This window comes from Periplaneta americana, chromosome 6 (genome assembly GCF_040183065.1).
Source record: "Periplaneta americana isolate PAMFEO1 chromosome 6, P.americana_PAMFEO1_priV1, whole genome shotgun sequence".
NCBI classification, from domain to species: Eukaryota; Metazoa; Arthropoda; class Insecta; order Blattodea; family Blattidae; genus Periplaneta; species Periplaneta americana.
In genome coordinates, this window is record NC_091122.1 from 19,468,348 (window position 1) to 19,489,817 (window position 21,470).

A 21,470-nucleotide genomic window follows, 5' to 3' on the forward strand; every position below is an offset into this window, starting at 1 on the left:
ATATAAATACAAAAACCTAGTCTTTGTTTAGAATACTATAAAATTTACTACCTACGATTTTGCTTGTTGCTTTAGGTCTCTGGTGTCGGCTATTCTGATTTGAATTTCTCTTGGTTTTTCTTAATCTGTTGAGACCATTACTTGGAATAATGTCTTCAAGCTAGTCATAATGTTTTCTTCCTAATTCAGCTGTATTTTCAAATGATGTCATAGCAAAAAATACAAATAATGTAAAAATACAGGGTGAGTTAAAAGTCGCTTTCCCCAAACACTTCCTTACATTTAATTACATTCAATTTATATTTGACTACACATTCTTTTACAGATTTTGTTCAAAATGGAGGCCCTGTTTCTCGATACACAATTCGTAATGTTTACACATTGATTTACAGATGGCAGAACATAACTCACGATTAACTAGCAGTTATTGCATAGAGATGCGACCCAACACAATAAAACAAAACAAACAACAATAACAAGACATGACATCAGAAAAACAGTTGATGCACGAACATGGTTGTCAACCCACCACTTATTACACCAGCTATTCGTTTATTGAAATTGTGAAATTGTGTACAAGTATGAAACCTAAGAATGAATACTGGGGAAAGCGACTTTTGACCCACCATGTATCTGCCTGCACACGTAAAAATCATTGTTTTTAAATTTTTCATATTGGAATCTCTGTCATGCATGCATGCGCACACGTAAAATACAATTAATCACATAGAAATACGTTAGTAATATGTTTTTCAGTGAAAATTAGAACACTTATTGTATATTTATATTTATTCTAAGTATAATAGTTATTTTCTTTTCCAGCAGACATACTTGGTTAAAGATGAAAGGGACTTGACTCACGTTACAATGTCTCGACTGCCAACAGTTGTTCATGAAGGTTCTGCTAGGAAAAATATGCCAGTTGATACTCGTGAATTACAGGTTAGTACAATATTTGTAAGTAGAATATTGCACGTTAGTGTTACAGAAACTATGATAACGATGATGATGAGGACAACAACAATAGTTATTTTGTTGTTGTTGCCACTGTTGCTGCTGGTGTTTTAACGTTTTTACTTGGGTGCAGTTTCGTTTGGCCTTTGAAGATATTTTTGGCTAATGGTATTGGTGGCAATGATGATGAGGTTTTTTATCATCATCATCATCATCATCATCATCATCATCATCATCATCATCATCATCATTATTATTATTATTATTATTATTATTATCATTATTATTATTACCATCATCATCATAGGTGAAGTTGGATCTACCTGGAGGACTTGGCATTAGTCTCGTATCATCTCAACCTTCAGAAGAGCTCCTGTTTGCACATCTAACTGGAATCAACATGGAGATGGTATCAACAGGGTCACAACAGAAGCTGAACCTTCTTGTGAAAGATATTCAGTGTGATAATCAACTGTTTGAAGCCCAGTGTCCAGTGGTTGTTTATGTCACTCCACCATCAGCAAGGAGTAAAGATGCTGAGTCACAGCGAAACCTTCCAACTCTTAGAATCACCACAGAAAGGATTCCAAGCCCGAACTCTAACGTCGCGACGTACAAGGTATTTAAGATTTTTTTAGTAGTTAAACTTATTGTTTTAAAAGTTGCTGTTACATAGTTTTATATTTTGGAAGAGGAGCTTATAGATATAAAAAATGCTACACTAAATAATGACTAATGAGGAACTGTTACATTGTCATTATACAGGGTGTAACAAAGAAAGTGGGCAAACCTTCACATATGGATTCCTCATATGTATAAAAGAAAAAATTGTTATATCAACATGATTATAGTGCACTCCAGTACTTTTGTTTGCTGAAATTATTATGACGCATTCTGTTTACATTTGCTTAGATGAACTGTTCAAAATGTCGATCTCCATGCTCACCAGATCTCAACCCACTGCACTGCTTTCTGTGGGGACACTTAAAATTGTTGCTGTGTTGCACTCCTGTGGATAATGAAAGAACTCGTCATCAGCAGATTCTGCAAGGCTGTTAGACAATAGAAACTATGCCAGGAATTTGGAAACATGTTCCCAATGAGATGACGAGCTCTGACTTGCATTCAGGCAGAAGGTGGACATTTTGAATAGTTGATCAAAGGAAATGTGAACAGAGTTCATCAAAATAATTTTAGCAAACAAACGTACTGGAATTTACTCTAATCATACTTGCAAGCCCTACTGAGAAACCAAGCATTTCCGGACCCATATTGATATGACAATTTTTCGTTCTCTACATATGCGGAATCCATACCTGAAGTTTTTCCCCACCTTTTCGTTACACCCTGTATATGATGGAGAGAGTAAAAACTAGGTTTAGTTATATTTTAATATTATTTATGTTTTGTTTTCCTCCCTCCATTGATTATAAATTTGTCAAAGTGAGATGTTGAATAATTAGGCTACATAAAAGCAATGCGCGAAATTGTTCAGATCACTCTATATTCATTTTTAAATAGCTGCTTAATTTAATATTGTTGAGAGTCTTTGTCATAAATAAAAATGCTTACTATATGCATTAAATGATTCTTAAATTGTTTATATTATGGTAAAGTTTTATTTAATTATCTTTAGTAGTTTTAAAATATAAAGCTTTAAAATATTCTAATTTACAATTTACAAGTTCTCTGCAGCCATTTAGCTGCAAAAAAAAAAAAAAAAAAAAAAAAGCAGGAGTGGCAATATAAGTTTTAAAATAAAATACACATACAGATCCCTAGAATGTGTCATACAAGATGCTGCAGCAGTAAGATTTGTTATTGTAAGTGAACATCAATAGAAAGGAGACATTTATAATAAGTAAAGATTTTCCCGTGTTGAAAAGAGAATAAATGTAGATTTGGATCTTACTTATAAATGTGGATCTGTTTTATGCTTTGCGCATTCTCCAAGTTTAGTATTGTTATTCTATCTTAATGTGTATGATTAATTCTTATTCTTCTTGCAGCATTTCATAGTAACTGTGAAGAATCTATCCATTACGATAGAAGAACGACTTCTATTGAAGCTTTTCCTCTTTGCTGGCTACAGTCATCTCAATCCTGAACAAGAAGATGCAGAGGAAAGCGATTTTGAAGTACAACGAATCCTTACTGAAGTAACCTCAGTACATGCAAAGAAATATTATTTTGGATTGCTCAAACTTGAGCCAGGACATGTATGTACTTCATCTTTTAATGTCGTGCATACAGTAGTAATTCTTGCACATCTCGAACTTAAGATAACTAACGAGTGATTTGGTTAGAGCCTATGTTTAAATAAATTTATTATTTTGTTATTTTCTTAGAAGTATTGAAAAAAAAAAAAAATATATATATATATATATTTTTTTTTGTTTGCAGTAAAAGAGGATTGTCTCAGAATATTATTCCAGGCCTCTTACCAATTTAATGTGTTAATTTTTTTAAAGATTTGGCTTAAATGTTAATGACCTAAAAGAAATATGGTTGCAAATTTTGCGTGACTCACTATTAACATTGTACATAATTTTACATCATTTATTTAATGTCTTTTTGTAACAAGTAAGTAAAGATTTTGTTAATGAAGTTTATTATTGTTTTCTGTAGATAGCTTCCCTTTCTTCTTTTTAGGACTGTTAATTCTTTTTTCTATAATTTTATTAAAATTTTTTTTTTTTATTGTCAAAATTATCTTCCAAGATTATTAGTAGGCTGAGTCTTTTTGGTTACCCAATGATGATTAGCCATTCTTTTATGGGACTTTCTCTCTGGAAAACAACTTGTATAGTCTGTTACAATAGCAATAGAACATAAAAAATCCTATAATCTTGTATGTTTTTGCATGTTATATGTTGATTAATTTTGCTACATTTGAAGATATAATAATTGATTAAAGATATAAATTATTATGTATGTATTCATTTCATCCACACTAAATCACTTAATCATTACATAAATGACGTAAAGAATTATGTACGTATTGTAGCCTGTAGCTGTATTTTTACAAATTTAACAATTTTTATTTATTTATTTTATTTATTTATTTATTCATTCGTTTATGGCATGCTGTGATGTACTCTCTTGTTGTTATTTGTGTGTTTGATTATATATTATTGATGGCATTGCATAATATAGCTATATTCTTGCTGTATATGAGCTGTTCCATTATTCTTTTAATAATTTCCGCAAAGCTTGTTAGATCAGCTTTAAATAATATTTCAAGAAACTATTACTTTGTCAGTAGTCGCCATTGTGGTCTAGTGGCTAGAGCACTGGACTTATAATTCTGTGAACCTGGGTTCGAAACCCGGCATAACCCCTATTTATAACTTATGTTGGGTAAGCCTGTGATCCAGTTAACACGGGTTTTCTATAGGAGCTCTGGTTCTGCTGTGGCATCCCAACAAATCTCCATCATTTCATCTCATTGCGGGTGTAGCAAAGACCAGCCTCTTATGGCACACCCTGAGCAATGACTCTGTTGGTAAATTGATCTACACAACGACCCCATAGGGTTAAAAGACAAACAGTCAAGTATTCGTCATTAGAGAAAAAGAATTACTTTGTGGCATCATGAATTTTTCAATAACTTTCGGCTTTTTAAATGAATTATGTACCTATTATAATCCATTTTAATAATTATGAAGTTCAAGACAAGAAATTTTGAAGGTAATATGTCACTTGCTTGGATCTATACTGATATTTCTCACATCTAAAATTTAAACAGAGAAGTAGTATGTGTAAAATATGGAATACTTATGTTAAAAATGTAGAATTAAGAATTTTTAAACAAAAAAAAAAAATATTTTTATTATAGGTGAAGCTTAGTGTCATGACGTCTAGCAAGTTGCCACTACAACTGCAATCAATCAAGAGGAAACTGGGACTCACATTAATAAAGTTTGAGGATGCGTCAGTTGATCTCAAACCATTCGTCAAGAATCACTCTTTTGAAAGCAGCAAATTCTTTTTACATTCCATTTTGAAGCATTATAAAGATGTAAGTAGAGGTTCTGTAAAGAAACACAAATAATGCTATAAATGAAAGCAACTACTAAAGGGATGCACTACTGAGTTTTAAAACTTCCAGTTTTTATTTGATTTCAAGGAAATTGTAATCACTAATTGCTGTCATATCTCTGATTGAGGTTCTGGCTGATATATACATTATTATCAGGCAGTACATCTCTTCTCACTTGATGATAATGTGTCAGAGGAAGAACAAGTGTGATTAGTGTAATATGTTACTATTCAGCGATGTATGCAATGGAGGGGGAAAGGAACTGGCCACACTACTCCATTATCTCCTGGCTTAGTTGCCTCATGAGTGATTCCTTATTGGTGCCACTTACGAGATTCAAACCTGTCTTCGGACAGTTGACTAAACAACAAAAAACAGTCACTGTTAGTAAGATTTGATGGTGATGAAATTTTCAGACTTTTTTTTTTTAAGTTTGTAAATTTGGTCTATAAAAAATTAAAGATAAGAATGCATATCTTACCATTAATTCAGATTACACATGCATAAATAAAGATTTTTTTTTGTAATTTCTGCTGAATGACAGAGTAATGGAATTGTGCATTTGTTTTCTTTGTTTTTGTTCAAAACTACAGATGATGATAAGAAACTGATTAGTGTATCCCTTTAAATTACCTAGGAATTGTTGGAATATTGGCATTAGGTAATTCGATTTCAATAGAGCTTTTCCATATTTCTCCCTTGCTGCAAATGTAAGGATAACAAGAGAAGTATTGATTTTATTCTTCTGTGTGTAAGTGCATACATACTGTCATTGTACTTTATTCTCTCTATTATACAGGAATTGAAATGGCAGGCAGCTATTATCTTGGGCTCGGTAGACTTTCTGGGGAGTCCTTTAGGCTTCGTTAATGATGTAACAGAAGGTGTGTCTGGCTTACTCTTCGAAGGAAATGTTCAAGCTTTAGTCCAAAATGTAACCCATGGACTCTCAAATTCAGCAGCCAAAGTTACAGGTAATGTATAATTTTAAAGGATTAATATGAAGAAATGCATTTTCCCTTCAGTGTAATACATTCTTACATTTTTCAAAATAGATGAGATTCATTGCTGTTGGTTAAATAATAATGTTGTTCTAATGGTAATTGGAACAGATGTGAACTTAATGTCATCGTAGTGTTGCAAGATCTACAGTTTTATCAGTAGCTCTTTTTATTCCGCATATTGTGGGAGTCTGGAACATATGCCAAATGTTCTGTTTTTAATTTTCATATTCTACACTTAGTTCTGGTTGGTTCTGATCGCCCTGCTATTACGTCACATTTGCAGTGGTGGTATTGGTGGCTTAGTAGTATGACAGTACCAGAAATTTACGTGTATTGTATAGATTTAATTGATGCACGAACACTTGAAAATATTTTAATTGTAGTCAAGTTTTTGCTAAGCATTTATGCAGAGAATATTTTCAATATTGGCTATAAATTAGAGAGATGAAAGGAATAGATGTATTGCAAATTTTACCAGAAATGAACTTTGTGTATACTTCAACAATGATGAAAACTGTAGAGAATTTTGAAAGAAGATTTTGTTAGACAAAAAATAGTTAAATATGGTATCTTCACGTGAGAAATCCACGTGAAATATTGGAGTGTGTAAAAAGAAAGACTGGGTTCACAGTATAATTATATGTATAGTTATGCCGTAATAAATAATTATAATATATACTTAATACATAAATCATAGATTAATTTTATTAGTTAATATGTAATATGTTCTTCTCTTATACACTCAGAAAAGGTGTCTTGTTTTTTCCTACGAAACTGAATATCCATGAAAGGTGTTTCTTATTTCCCTCTCCAAATCTGGCAGGCTTATATCAGATGCAATAGAGACGTTTCTTAATATCAATTGCATGAATGGTAGTTTTAGTATTAACATATTTTCTATTTAACAGAATCACTGTCAGATGGTCTTGGTCGCGTGATAATGGATGAAGAACATGAAGAGACAAGACAAAGAATCCGTAAGGTCCATACAGGGAGTAGTGGTGATCACATTGTGGCAGGACTCAAAGGTCTTGGCTTTGGGTTGCTAGGTGGAGCCACAAGCATCTTTAAACAGACCTATGAAGGTGCATACAACGAAGGCTTCCAGGCAAGTATGGTGTATTTGTTTAATTGTTTGTTTTAATTGGTATAAAAGTTAATGGTTCGTAAAATGATATTGAATGAATACAAAGTAAAATGTTAATATTATAATTTATACACTCTTCATAAATGGAAGTGCAGTAGAAGCCCCATATAACACGTTGTTGGCAACATACTTCACACCTGTGTTGTGGCTTAACCGCGGTATATCAGAAGGTGACCTGTAGAATGATAAAACTTCTAAATTTATGTCCTTCTTTCATCCGCCTTCTGATTGTTTCTTCTAGGATGCTGCATGCACGTGATAAACTTAATTTGACTCCTAATTATTCACACAATCAATTATTTCGAATTTATCATTCAGTAAATACACTTTTCTTTTCGGAGACTTTATATGTGCGCTGAACTCAAGACTAAGTAATATGCGAATATACGACGTTGTTAAGACTATATGTCTGTGAACAACCATTCACAATATGTACAGCCTTTTTTGTAAAACTGGTATTTTATGGTTACTGGAGGCATTACCTCAGATATGTGTCTTTTAACACAGGATGCTATTAAAAAAAGCATAATATGCATTCCTAACATATTCCTTAGTGATTCAATACTTTAACTGTCTTAACAAATAAATTACTCTTGAGAAACGAGTACTAATGAAGTCAAAGTGATCTTTCTATATTAATTTTTTGCCCAAAATAATTCCAAGAAGTATTAAGATAATGACAGGCTTCGTCGATTGCAGCATTAGTTAGTGAGAATAATATTCGCCATTGCCTTCAGTTGTTTACTAGTGTTTAGAGATGTTAGCCTATGCTAAGAGAAAATAGCAAGTTCGCTGCTGCAGAGTAAACTCTCTATTGTATATTTAGCTGGTTTTAAACTGCTAGGAATTCCGTACCCAAAACTATTCACAATCAGAACATTTAGTCACGCAGAATTACAGTAATGAGGGACTAGAAATGGCACAAGATTCCCTCTCAACTCGAGATAGAGTTAGTGATAAATTGTAATGCAGACTTATTTTATGCAGATTAATTTACTGAATCTCTACGATAAGTATTTCACTAATAATGGTGTATTTTCTTACTGAACATACTCTTCTCGTCATTAAATCTAAATCTGCGGTATATTGGACCGTGCCATAGTGGGCTTCTACTGTAATGTTAAATGTATTCCACCGTTTCATAAATTATAATCAACATCGATGGAAGATGATGTATTATTAGAAGAAAAATAAAAAAAAAAAAAAAAAAAAAAAAAGAAACTTATGTTTACAGTAACGGATTGTTAGATTTAACCTTTGGCGCCAGAATTAAAATACCTATGTGATAACATAGCTGACCGGGTTTGAACGGCATAATATCCCATTTTAATGTGCATACGACTACAAAAGTCGACTTTCGGGTTTTTCAAAGATACAGTTACTGTTGACTAGAGTTGACATTAGGAGTTGAAAGGCTTTGTGGTTGGACCACAGTATATAAGCGTGTATGTAAAATATATTTTATTAACCTGGGTCAGGTCACTGATGTAGTTCAGAGGTAACTTCGAGGCTGTGCTTGGGTGTGGGTTCGAATTCCATTGCGTTATCCTGAGTTTTGTTCAACTGTAAGGCTAAGCTATTCCCACGGCGAATCCTAGAAAACATCTTGCCAAATATCTTCTTGCTATCATCAATCCAATGAATGCTACATAACCATCCAGTTGATACAGCGTCGTTAAATTACCCATTCGAAAACAGTGTACATTTACTAATAGTTCGGAGTTTGATCTGTGATATTTAATTCAAATTTCAAATTGTACGTGCAATTGTAATTGTTCTTGATCAGATATGTGTGTTTTCTTTTAGGGCTTTATTTCTGGTTTCGGCAAAGGTTTAGTTGGCACTGTCACAAAGCCAGTAGTTGGTGTATTGGACCTAGCCTCAGAGGCAGCTAGTGCTGTTCGAGACTCAAGCAGAAGGTAGGAGCAGTAACTGGCAAAATATCTAATAAAATGAAATGATATTTTATTTTATTTATTACAAGTATAAGTTTTATTATAGTATTATATATAACGTATCCTCCAGTGTCACAACAGATGTCTCTGTCTTCCAGAAACCAAATGCCATTCTTCCCTGTCCATCCATTGATCCGGCTCTAATTCTCTTGTACAGTTGCTAGGCTAGTGGATAATTACAGAATGGAATAGAATTAGTACTGAGTTAATTGTGAAGATTTTCGAAACATGAATAGCATTTTGTGGGAGGTCTGATGACGAACATAGTTCCAGTTCAGAAGATAAGACAGTAAGAAAAAAAGTTCATTCCATAACATTTTCAAAGTGTAGGTCGTATTATATTGAGATATTTATATTTTTCCTTACGGAACACATAAAAACTTGGCATTGTATTATATTCGAGATCGTACTAGATTCAGATGAGTACAGTTCCTTAACAGTCATACCATATCCGTAACTTAAAAACAGCATAACTCTAATAAGATGTACACAAAACAAATGTATAATTGGATATGATTTTTTTCACACCGCGTGTTTCATTGGACAATTTAAAGACACATGCTTAAGATATTTCTGCTTAACTGTTTTAATTTTAAATAGTGTAATTGCAAAATACTGGTACTGTAGTGTTCTAAAAAAATAAAATAAAGGAAAATAACAAATTTAAGCATTAAAATAATGATTTGACTTTCATATGTAGTATTGTCTGTACTTATTAATTCTGTAAATGTTTTTCTCTTCCAATATAATGTATATTTGAATAGGATATTTGCTAATCTTCTATTGCTTTTGTTTCAGTTCTAGTCGAGTGGGACCTGGTCGTTTCCGAGCACCCCGCTGTGTAACAAGCCCAGGTGGTCTACTTCCTCATTATACAAAACAGCAGAGCCAAGGCCAGGAGTTTCTCTACAGTATCAACAAACGCAACTATTCTGAACTGTAAGTGTCAAATAATATAATTTCCAGAATCAGTTATGTTATTTTTGCTGATATAACCACAAATTATTGTATTTGAAGAATATATAAGAATTCGAATTTTTATATTTAAACCAAATTTAATTTAATTTAAGGGCCTTTTCTGCTATACATATTCATACATTTGAGGAGGACAGGTCAGAAAGTAAGGTTCCAAATTGCATTATAGCCTTGCTACAGTAGACATTTCACTGGTTGCTGCTTCACTGTATAAGCATAAATAAATATAAATTTTGCTCATCTCTTGTGCCGACTGCATGGAATCTCATAGGACATTAAGAATTTATTGCATTGTAAAACTACAAATTCTTTTCTTAACTCAGTTTTAAATTCATCAAAGGATGGGGTATGCTTTTCATTCATTCATTCATTCGTAGTTTTCTGCCCAAGGCAGGTCTTTCATTATAAACCCAGCATTTTCCAATCTTCCCTGCCTTCCTGTTAGTATCCGCATACAATCCATATATCTTAATGTTGTTTACCATCTGATATCTTCTCCTGCCCCGAACTCTTCTCCCGTTCACCATTCCTTCCAGTGCATCCTTCAGTATGCAGTTTCTTCTTAGCCAGTGACCCAGTCAATTTCTTTTTCTCTTCCTTATCAGTTTCAACATTATTCTTTCTTCACCCACTCTTTCTAGCACAGCTTCATTTCTTATTTTGTCTGCCCATTTCACATGCTCCATTCTTTTCCATATCCAAATGCTTCCAGTCGTGTCTGTTTACTTCGTCATAATATCCATGTTTCTGCACATACAATGCCACACTCCACACAAAGCACTTAACTAGTCTCTTAGTACTTTTAAAGTGGTCTGCAGAAAATGCTTCTTTTTCTATTAATAGCCTCTTTTGCTGTTGCTATCTTTCTCTTGACTTCCTGGCAGCAGCTCAAGTTATTACTTATAGTACACACCAACCTCCTCTTCTGCTAAGAACATCATATCATCAGCAAATGTTATGCACTTTATTCTTCATCCTCCTACTGTCATCCCTCCCACCATACTCTGAAAACAGTTCTTCACTAAATCCTCCAAGTAATGTTGAACAAAGGTAGGTGATAAAGGGCATTCTTGTCGTATTCCTCTCCCTATTTCACTTCCCATTCCTCTGACATTTCTTCTTCTATAATAAAGATTTATGTTGGTAAACAATTTTAACATTATAATGATGCTGTTTTCTATTTCCTCTAACACTTTTATTGTTCTTTTTCCACTGTTACTGATTGCATTGGCTCACACCATTTTTTCTCTTGCTTCTCAGTAAAGTCCCACAAGGTTACTTCTGTTGTTGCTCTACATTTGAGATTTATGCAGTGTATTGTTGTTGTTTTTTTAGTTATTTAACGACGCTATATCAACTACTAGGTTATTTAGATTAAATGAGTTGGTGATGATGTATTTGGTGAGATGAGGCCAAGGGATTATGTGACATTCACCTTACATTTGGGGAAAATCTCGGAAAAAATTCAACCAGGCAATCAGTGTAAGCAGGAATTGAGCAAGCAAATTCATTACAGCCTGAGCCGCGTTGGTATCTATGTAGTATTTCCTAAAATAGTTTGCATATAATATGGTATGGCTAAAGGAAGCTTATTTTTTGACTTCAGGTTGTAATATGTTTCTTCATAGTAAATGTATATTCAAGTGTAATCATAGGTTTTTATCATTATGTATAATTAACAGTATCAAGAATTAACTGGATGTGTTGTGTAACAGGTTCATGGCATATGAATGCCTAAGAACAGGTGCAGAAGATTTGCGTATTCTTGTGTCCAGTGAAATGGTGCGAGTTTTCTCTGTTGGAGCTTCTGGTACATGCACAATCGTTGTTGAAACACATTTGAGGTATGTAGTTTTGACAACTTTTGAATATGCAAATAACGGCTCTACTAAACTAATTGGGGAATTCATACATTAAGTTGCCAGAATGGTCAGGAATGTTGTTTGTTGTCTAGAATAACTGAACAAATTGTCATTGTTTTCCTTGACATGTTGTAAATGTTTAGTGTATTGTTTTCTAGGTGGTATTGTTAATTATTTATTGTATGCCAATTCTTTGTACGCTAGGTAAATTATTATTGCTATTTTACTATTGCTGCCTATCCCAAAATAAGACGGGAAGCACTGGAGGATTTTCGTAGTGTGATGTATTTCTAGGATTCGTGAAAAGCTTACCAAGTTATACAGAGTGTTCGCATACGGGTGAGGCCAGGAAAGCGGCATGTACTGATATGCCACTTTGTGCGTGCAGTTGTTGAGACACGCTCGACTATCAAGACATCAAGGTCGACAAGTTATCAGTTGTGAGCCAGATGTTGCAGTGTTTAACACGTACAGTGCGGTTTCTTGACACAGTTGCTTAAATATTCAGCGTGTGTGTAAAATTTATTAACAATGCAAAACGCAAAATTTACGCTTGAACAGAGAGTTTTTATGTATGATGCATATGTGAAAACAGAGTCATGTAGAGAGGTGTGTAGGCAATTTGAAGTGAAATATCCGGGTGCTCCAATTCAGGGTAGAGAAACTGTTAGACGTCTTGTTAACAAATTAAGGACAACAGGGTCGATAAATGCTACAATTCCTTGGCGAAAACAAAGAGTATTGACAGAAGAAAAAATTGATGAAATCAGTGCATCATTTACACGCTCTCCTAATAAATCTCTAAGACGTGTTTCACAGGAAGTTAGTGTTTCAAAAACATCAGTCTTTACTGCTGCTAAACTTTTAAAATTAAAACTCTACAGAGTATAGTATAGAAAGCGGAAGCTTATGGATAGACGATTCCTGCAAGCGACACCGCAGGCAGGCCGCTTTCCTGGCCCCACCTGTAGGCGAATGCTCTGTATTACATAATATGGTTTGAATTGCAGAGTCACACAAGATGACAGCTTTATTGTGTGACTGGGTGTGGATAAAGAGTTATTTTAGTATTATATTTACTGCGTCTACTACTTCGAAATATTTGATCTTGTTCCTAAAAGTATTTAGAATAAGAATAATAATTAATCTGCTTGATGTTCCTGGTCCTACTTTATTTTGTCTGTCTATTTATGTATTTATTTGCTAACAATTGTAACATAAAATATAATATAAACAGATAACATTTTAGCTCACCCCTGAAAGAGTAGAACTCGTGATCAGGGGCGAATTCCTGAATTTAAATTAAGAAATATATAATACAACTTGTTTTATGTCTACTACACAATAAGTCTATATAAATTTAAAATTTACCATTTTTCATTATTTATAAAATCCATCTATAACCTCTTAAATTGAATATTAGAACTATTAGAATTGACAAAATTAGGATATTTAAATATAACTTTGTTATATATTATTGGGCCTAAATTACTGCTGTGATTAAATACTGTATCAGTGTTGCATTTTGGTTCAAACAATCTTAAAGAATTCATACCTTTTGTTTCATAACTATGAGAATACAATTCAAAGTTATTTCGATTTTCATATATGAATTTTATTAATACAATATAATAAATTTGTCTTATTTTAAGAACATTAAATTCTAAAAACAATTTTTGAGATGAAAAATCAATAGGTTTATGAAGACATATTTTAATTATTTTCTTCTGTAATAAATCAATCAATCAATCAATCAATCAATCTTCTTAATGTATACAGCTGTTTGCTGACAACATAAAGCCCACTACAGTCCACTGTAGTGTATTCAGTTGTTTTTCATGAGTAATGAGGGTATTTTGATCGGTGTTCATTATAGATGTCTGTTGCTAGTAGCCAGAGTTGGGGTGTAGTCAATATATACTTCAGGGCTACGTCTTCTGCAACTGGTACTGATGATTTTAATTTACTTCTTTTGTTTATGGATGGACAGTATAGAAGAATATGTTCCAGATCTTCATCATGATTGTTACACCACAGACAAGTAGGAGTATCAGAAAGGTGAAATCGGTGTAGGTACAATTGTGTGACAATGCGACCTTTAAGTTGAAAGATTAAAAACTGTAGCTTGTAATTCTTCGTAAAAATTCACAAGCGTCGTTTTTATTCCAACATTTATCAAGGATGAAAGTGAATGGCAAGACTCAGGGGGGGGGGGGGGGGGGAAGGGACAATAAATTTTTGGGTGAATATGGGCAGCAGAATTGTAAATCCGCCACTGATCATAATATAGTACATTTCAGTTAGCATCTGATTTCAAGTTCCCAGTCTTGCCAGTTGAACTAAAAGGATTAATAGAGAGTATTTTTTACTTTTTTATTTTACATATGGTTAATTTTAATTTTTTGACAGTGACCTGTACCACTGTCTGCCAACAAGTAGGCCTAATGACGAACCACGAGGATCCAATTCAACTGATGAACCTCTCCATTATATTGAACTGAAAATGAGAGTGGACACAGTTGGCCTTGAATCTATAAGACGGCCTCTGGTGCGTTGTGACAGTGAAGCTGTTGCTAAATGGGTATGTACTACAATTATCACTTAGTTGAATAGATGTATGTACTATGTGTATCTGTGTCATTTCGTGACTTTCTCCTTAGTTGCGAAGATACTAATCTATTAACCAATGCGTGCTAAATCTGTGCATAATTTGAGACGTGTATTTATTTACATTAAAACTGATGCATTCTTTTCACAGAAGGTATATTTGATTGATCCATATTTCTGAAACATCTCTAAAATGTTATGTGCGTGTTTTTTAATTTTAAAAAATCGGAGACCTAGTGCTTTTAAAATATAACTTAACTAAGAAGTGTAGGAATTTCTTTTGTCTTATTTATTTTTAAACGTAAATAGGCCTATATTATGTCCGTTACATAGCAACAAGTTAAAAGTGCAAGACTACTTGTAAGTTTGAATTGGGCCCACCTAAAATATTTAGAATCGCCAATGGTAAACTTATTTCAAATTCAATATTAATATTTGTTTTCTATTAACATTAAAAATAAAAAAGAAAACTGTAAACTGGTTTGTTAACTTACGTACATTTTATGTTTGCAGGTTTCACAACAAGTGAATTATGCAAAAAGCATGTTTGAAGAAAGGAGGTATACAGTCATATCATACGGAGACAATATCTTAGAAGACTGAAAAGTTAGCGCAATGTTCCATGATTCTGTGATAGTATTTCCCAGTGTAATAATTGGTACGTATAGATTATTAAAAGTTGGGTTATTACTTTCTTTACACATTCTTCCTTTACATATTTATTATTATTATTATTATTATTATTATTATTATTATTAATCATATTTGAATGTTCATATTATGTGATACAATTTCCACCTTAATTCTTAAGGTGAATGCATAAAGGGTATATGTAACGAATGTTGAAGTATCACTCATGCGTGAGGTAGTCATAAATCCAGTCAGTCAGTATACACTATCGTTGTTAAACTTAAGAATAAAGTAACGAGTAAGCAAAGTTTAAATTAATTTTGTAGCATCAACTGCACGTGAAGAATTTAGCTTACATATTTTATTATCGAAGACATTTATGTTAATGATACCATGGCTTAAGTCTTTGTCGTACCATTGCAAAAGAGAATAGCATATTGTTGTTGCAGATGAGGTATTTGTTTTCCGGAAGCAATATATAAAATAGTGATACATATAACAAAGGGCTCCTGTCTCACCATTATGAAGGCGTCACTATACAGAAAAAATAGTGTGCTGATTAGCCTATGTCCATTTGCGTCAGTGATTTTGCTATATTGAACTCAGTGATCTGTGCTAGTAATCTGATAATATATTCAATTATGTACGAAATGGAAATACAAAAATTGAAAATTTATCTTTTGAAGAGGTTGAAAAATTCAAATATCTAGGAACAACAATAACAAATATAAATGACACTCTGAAGGAAATTAAACCAGAATAAATATATGAAATGCCTGCTATTATCGAGTTGAGAAACTTTTATCATCCAGTCTGCTCTCAAAAAAACTGAAAGTTAAATTTATAAAACAGTTATATTACCGATTGTTCTATATGGTTGTGAAACTTGGACTCTCACTTTGAAAGAAGAACAGAGGCTAAGAGTGTTTGTGCTTAGGAAAATATTTGGGCCTAAGAGGGATGAAGTTACAGGAGAATGTAGGAAGTTACACAGCGCAGGACTGCACGCATTGTATTCTTCACCTGACATAATTAGGAACATTAAATCCAGATGTTTGAGATGGGCAGGACATGTAACACGTATGGGCGAATTCAGAAATGCATATAGAGTGTTAGTTGGGAGATCGGAGTGAAAAAGACTTTGGGGAGGCCAAGGCATAGATGGAAGGAAGTTGGATATGATGGTAGGGACTGGATTACTCTTGCTTAGGATAGGGACCAATGGCAGGCTTATGTGAGGGAACAATGAACCTCCGGGTTCTCTAAAAGCCATAAGTATATACTAAATAAAAGAGTAAAAATAAGTGATAAATTTGAGAAATATGAGATCTGGGACTTTGCTCAAAATAAGTTTGATGCAGTGGATTCCACTTAATAGGACCATGTTGGGACCATGCGTTTTGGTCCAATAATGCGGCTGGTCCTCTTAACTGGAATCAGATACATATATTGACATGTACTGTATTTGTGCCTCTAAGCTTGATCCTAATACACAGCTTTGTTGGACCAAAACGCATGGTCCTATTAAGCTGAATCCACTGTATATGGTATTTCCCAGGAAATAAGGGATAGTTGATAAGCCTGTCATACATATGACCAAAAGAGGTTGCCTATTCTGTGGGATTCTGGTAATAGTACCTGTATATACAGTATTCCGAAATGTTGGAAATGTTCAGTTCCAGAATGCGATGAAATATCCAAAAGTCAATTTCTGATCACATTCATTGTGGAAGCCTAAACCGCGTATTATTATATTGTATGTTGTTAATGTCTGTAGTGCTACTAAAGAAATCAGAGAGTAAGATAAGTTTAAAAAAAAAAAAACTCTGACAAATAATGACAACATTATTATATAAGATCGCTTTACTTGGAATTTTCTAGTTAAGCTGAATGACTAAAGACAATCAGAATTATAATTTTGTTTTTTTTTTTTTTTTTTTTATTGTTTCTTTCCAGTATTTATATGTCATTGTTGCTGTATGAAATGTGCAACGATGTATGAAGATATACTAGCAGGATTACTCACTAAGGAGCTCTTAAATTAGTGCAGTAATTGTGTTATTTTGTGTACACTTGTATATTATGTAATGTGAAACAACAATTGAAATTCATCTTAAGAGTATTCACCATCTAATCCCAAAGAAGTGCTAAAAAGACTGGTCACACGTAAAGATATATCATAATTGTATAAATATTTGAACACGAATCAACCTATGTATATGTTTTAAATTGTGTTTGTTAATAAATTATGAAAAGAATTAGTGACGTTCCTGTTCGTTGTGTTTTTTAAATCCTCGTTCTTTTTTTTTTTTTTTTATCTAGGTCTACGAAAGTAAGATAGAATATTGCTAACAAACTCTAAGCTTAGTATGTCACATATGAAAGTAAGTCGTGGTTATTGAAAGGTTAGTGTTGTAGTTACTAATGACAGAATGCAATAATGACAAATGAAATCGGAATTTATTGTTCAGTTTGTCTTGAGTCTTTTTTTGTTTGGAACAACTTGTGTACTTAGTCATGCACAGAATGAGCCCACTAATTCTGTGCAATAACGTTTACAATGTCTAAACTTGCTCCTGTCTTACGTCTCACATGTCACTTTTATATAATGTGATTATTTCCTTTGTCCCATAGCCAAAAGATTCCGCACAGCAGATAAAGCCATACTCCTGGAAACGCTGTCCATGCAAGCACAGGTACTAGAGCATGTTGTGTGTTTGGTTCTGATTCACGACACACGAGAGGTTACTTTTTTAACGATGCTGTATGAACTACTACTATGAGATTGGTGATAGCGAGATGGTATTTGACGAGATGAGGCTAAGGATAGATTACCTGACATTCGCCCTTACAGTTGGGGAAAACCTCGAAAAAAATCCAACCAGGTAATCGAACTCACACTCAAGAGCAACTCAGAACCAGCAGGCAAGTGCCTCATCCGACTGAGCTATTCCGGTGGCTGAGAAGTTACTAAAGTGGGCTTTCGTATTATATACGTATTAAATTAAGAATCATTACACTGTATTTACTTATGTAATAATTTCAAACCTTAAGTAAACATTAAACTAATGGGTGTTTATGAGATAAGTATGTAAAAAGGAGACTCAGCAGGTGTAAAAATACGGTTTTTTTAATTTTTTGGTGTGGTGTGTTGGAAGTGCTCAAATAATAATAGGGTCAGTTTTCTTTAATGGCACAATTAACTCTGAAAAGTATAGGTAACAAATACTTCACTGTTTCAATTGACATGCCATCTTCCAAGAAGATTCTGCCACTATTCATACAGCCATAGCTTAAATGAATTAAATTAGAACAGCATTTTAAGATAGGATTACAAAAGCAATCCCACGCATTGGAGGGACTAAAGATGATATTCAGAGAGATATCAATTTCCAATGAATGTCTCCGTGTGAACAACAATCTCTTATGGAGGTGCCAAGATTAATATGTATGTGTAAATGGACAGCATTTCCAGCATTATCTAAAGGCAATGTCGATATTACAATCCTATGTTTGCTGTATTTGCAGTCAATGCTTTTGGGAGTGTGGCTCAGTTTACCAGTTGCATTGGAGCTGTTGTCAGCAGGATATGAAAGAAATAATCGCACTATAAAAACATATGTACAGCATCAAAATATAAGGATATTTTGTAGCACTTGCTTATACTGTTCGTTTGATATTTCTTTAATTTATTTATTAATTATTTTAACTTGTAAGATTTTTATCGTGTAGAAACTGAAGTGAGACCTTAAAATAAGACCGGATGGTTGCCAAACATACTGTATGTAGGATGCCATCAAAGGATTACTCTGAAATAAATTACTAGTCACGAATTTGTTATAACAAAAATAAATATATTTCAATTTAAATATGAGGAAAACAATGATTCATTTCGACATAGCTTTTAAAGTACAATGCATCCAGTTGAGCAAAAGGCCTAAGTTCGTATTTGCAAAAACACCATCTCAGTTCGTGAGTATTCATTGCATGTACTTACTACAGTAATTCTGTCAATTTATGACCTAAATGATTTTCTGTAAACCCTCTCAGTAAATAAAATGCAGTTAACTATCTGGAGTTTGACATGCACCACTGTTTCAATCTCAATATTTTAACTCTCAGTTCAAGTAATACTAATCCAAAATTCTTCTTGTACCATTCCACGTTATAATAAAAATGCACATTCCAGTTCTTGTCCAGAAACTTTTTATAGAAGACAGACATTTCATCAGCCGTCAGAGTTTGTTTCTCATCTGATAAAGTCTCTTGTGGAAGATGGGCAGAGATAAATTCTTTTCTTTCCTGTTCAAAAGAGACATCATTATATTAGCTTAATCTCATATTGCATTACTCTAAAATATCTGTAACAATACATTACTGTATTACTATTCATTTTCTATCTCACTCTTTCCTTTTGTTTCTTTCAAAAGGGTTTATATGGTTTTTGGCTTACCTTAATGAAACTTTGGTTGTGTTTTGTCCAGAAAGCAACATTCCACTTTTGCACTTCTATTCTACGTTCACGGAATTGCTTTTCAATGGGATGTTCATTTTTGGGTTTGTAGAAAACTATTGGTCTAAGATTTGATATGGAGTCTGGCGGTCCTATCAAATCATGTGTTGTAGGTTTAGATGCCACAGATTTTGAAGAAACATCCGTTCCGCACTGAAATCATTTTTAAAGAAAAAAATTAAAGCCAATACCAATATGACTATAAATCAATGAGTGTAATTTTAAATCACAAAAAAAAAAAAAAAAACTTAATATAATATTAGTTTCACTGTTTCAGTAGTGAGTGTACTCCTATGTGTGCATGCATTCCCCCCTCCTCTACCCATTATCAACTTTATAGCTGACACAGGGAGTCATAAGAAGCAATTTGAAAATGGTAACCCAGCCTGAGAATGCTTTGCTTACAAATTACAATTGATAATAACTGCCACTAATACCAGAAAGTGAAGGAAACCCTCTTGTATGCATACATATTGGAAATACTATTTTCTTTTTTAGTTGGTTATTTAATGACACTGTATCAACTACTCGGTTATTTAGCATCGATGGGATTTATGATGGCGAGATGAAGCAGAGGATTGGCCATAGATTACCTGATACTCGCCTTACAGTTGGGGAAAACTTCGAAAAAAAAACCCAGCCAGGTAATCAACCCAAGCGGGAACCAAACCATGCCTGAGCGCAACTCCAGATTGGCAGGCAAATGCCTCAGCTGAGCGAGCTATGCCGGTGGCTGGAAATACTATTGCACGGGGAAATGTTACCAGCTAATCAATAATAATAAAATCTCTTTAAATATCCGAAAGATTTACTTAATGGCGGATGTCTCTCACCACAGAGACAATAACAATGTATTCATCAGTGCTTCCCGAAAGAAACAGAGCTGTGATCAGAGCGACTCCAAAATCTGCGTTGGAGAGCCTAGACAACTAACATCAAAAGTTGTACCCAAACATTTACACCTTGCTACAAATTGTGGCGGGAAAAAAAATTCCTAACCAATTTAAAAAGAATAGGATAGTTTGTAATTCTTGATTTTAGATTGGTATAACCTATCCTATATGTAATAATTTCAACATTTTTTACTAAGCCAGTATAATGAATGAATAAAGCTTTTTTTTTTTTTTTTTTTTTTTTTTTTTTAATGTTTTCATTTTTCAAACCCTTCCCGACTACTTGCCACAGACCTCGAACTGTCACTTATCTCTCATCAAACCCTCTAACCTTATTCACGCCTCGGCCTTTGGTAGGTAAGTAGTACCCCTGAGATGGAGGGGGGGAGGGGGTAATTAGTGCTTACCCGTGTTCAAGTTTGGTGAAAGCTGCTGTGGCTTTATGTAGTGTTAATGATTTTAACAATATTTGGTGAGACAACAGTAATATCCATTTTGAAAATGCCTCCAGAAGCAGACTTCATCCCCGTATTTACAACTCATTATGTATACTATGGCAATATTATTTACAGCGACATAATACCAAGCTGTTTCATTTGTCTTTGCCTAAGTGAAAAACAACTAAGACTACTTTGTTAAGCTTACCACCCGCCGGCAGTACATCCTCATAATACCGTCAGTTAATGTTTTCCATCTGCAATTGTTCATTGTAGTTGCCATGCTTATGCCGTTCGCGTCTCGAAATCCATTTAATTTTCTTTCTTTTGTGCCTGTTTTCGTTTTGTTGGTAATACCACAGTCTAGTAGATACAGTTACGAAAGTCAATACGTAGTAAATATGCATCCATAGATGGTTGCTAACCACTAGGATCGCTACTATCGCCTCAC

The 21,470-nt window shown here is 33.6% G+C and overlaps 2 protein-coding genes across 9 annotated transcripts in view; one reads left to right on the plus strand and one right to left on the minus strand.

Moving 5' to 3' along the window:
* Window positions 1-17,434, plus strand: part of Vps13D (vacuolar protein sorting 13D) — a 97,455-nt gene extending 80,021 nt beyond the window's left edge. For 7 of the 8 annotated variants that reach the window (XM_069827675.1, XM_069827671.1, XM_069827678.1 and 4 more), the window contains 12 exons: window positions 823-942; window positions 1,262-1,573; window positions 2,964-3,173; window positions 4,793-4,975; window positions 5,796-5,970; window positions 6,909-7,108; window positions 8,954-9,066; window positions 9,901-10,041; window positions 11,793-11,921; window positions 14,349-14,520; window positions 15,060-15,204; window positions 17,133-17,434. In XM_069827675.1, coding sequence (XP_069683776.1) covers window positions 823-942; window positions 1,262-1,573; window positions 2,964-3,173; window positions 4,793-4,975; window positions 5,796-5,970; window positions 6,909-7,108; window positions 8,954-9,066; window positions 9,901-10,041; window positions 11,793-11,921; window positions 14,349-14,520; window positions 15,060-15,149 — 1,845 coding nt within the window. In that variant the 3' untranslated portion in view covers window positions 15,150-15,204; window positions 17,133-17,434. The remainder of the gene's footprint in view (window positions 1-822; window positions 943-1,261; window positions 1,574-2,963; window positions 3,174-4,792; window positions 4,976-5,795; window positions 5,971-6,908; window positions 7,109-8,953; window positions 9,067-9,900; window positions 10,042-11,792; window positions 11,922-14,348; window positions 14,521-15,059; window positions 15,205-17,132) is intronic. The other variant, XM_069827676.1, reaches the window with a different exon arrangement.
* Window positions 17,133-21,452, minus strand: Coa8 (Cytochrome c oxidase assembly factor 8). The gene is made up of 3 exons (XM_069827704.1): window positions 21,228-21,452; window positions 19,630-19,842; window positions 17,133-19,478 (listed from the first exon to the last, which is right to left on the minus strand). The coding sequence occupies exons 1-3, from the start codon at window positions 21,300-21,302 to the stop codon at window positions 19,245-19,247; spliced, it is 522 nt and encodes a 173-aa protein (XP_069683805.1). The 5' UTR covers window positions 21,303-21,452; the 3' UTR covers window positions 17,133-19,244.
* Between the last annotated feature and the right edge of the window lie 18 nt (window positions 21,453-21,470).

What these genes read in the sequence shown, in the direction of transcription:
- Coa8 (XM_069827704.1), bottom strand. Translation starts at nt 21,302, where the DNA reads ATGGCAACTACAATGAACAATTGCAGATGGAAAACATTAACTGACGGT. An exon ending in GGATGTACTGCCGGCGGGTG is followed by an intron (nt 19,843 to 21,227) that starts GTAAGCTTAACA and finishes AAATGATTTCAG; the next exon opens with TGCGGAACGGATGTTTCTTC. An exon ending in ACAACCAAAGTTTCATTAAG is followed by an intron (nt 19,479 to 19,629) that starts GTAAGCCAAAAA and finishes TCTTTTGAACAG; the next exon opens with GAAAGAAAAGAATTTATCTC.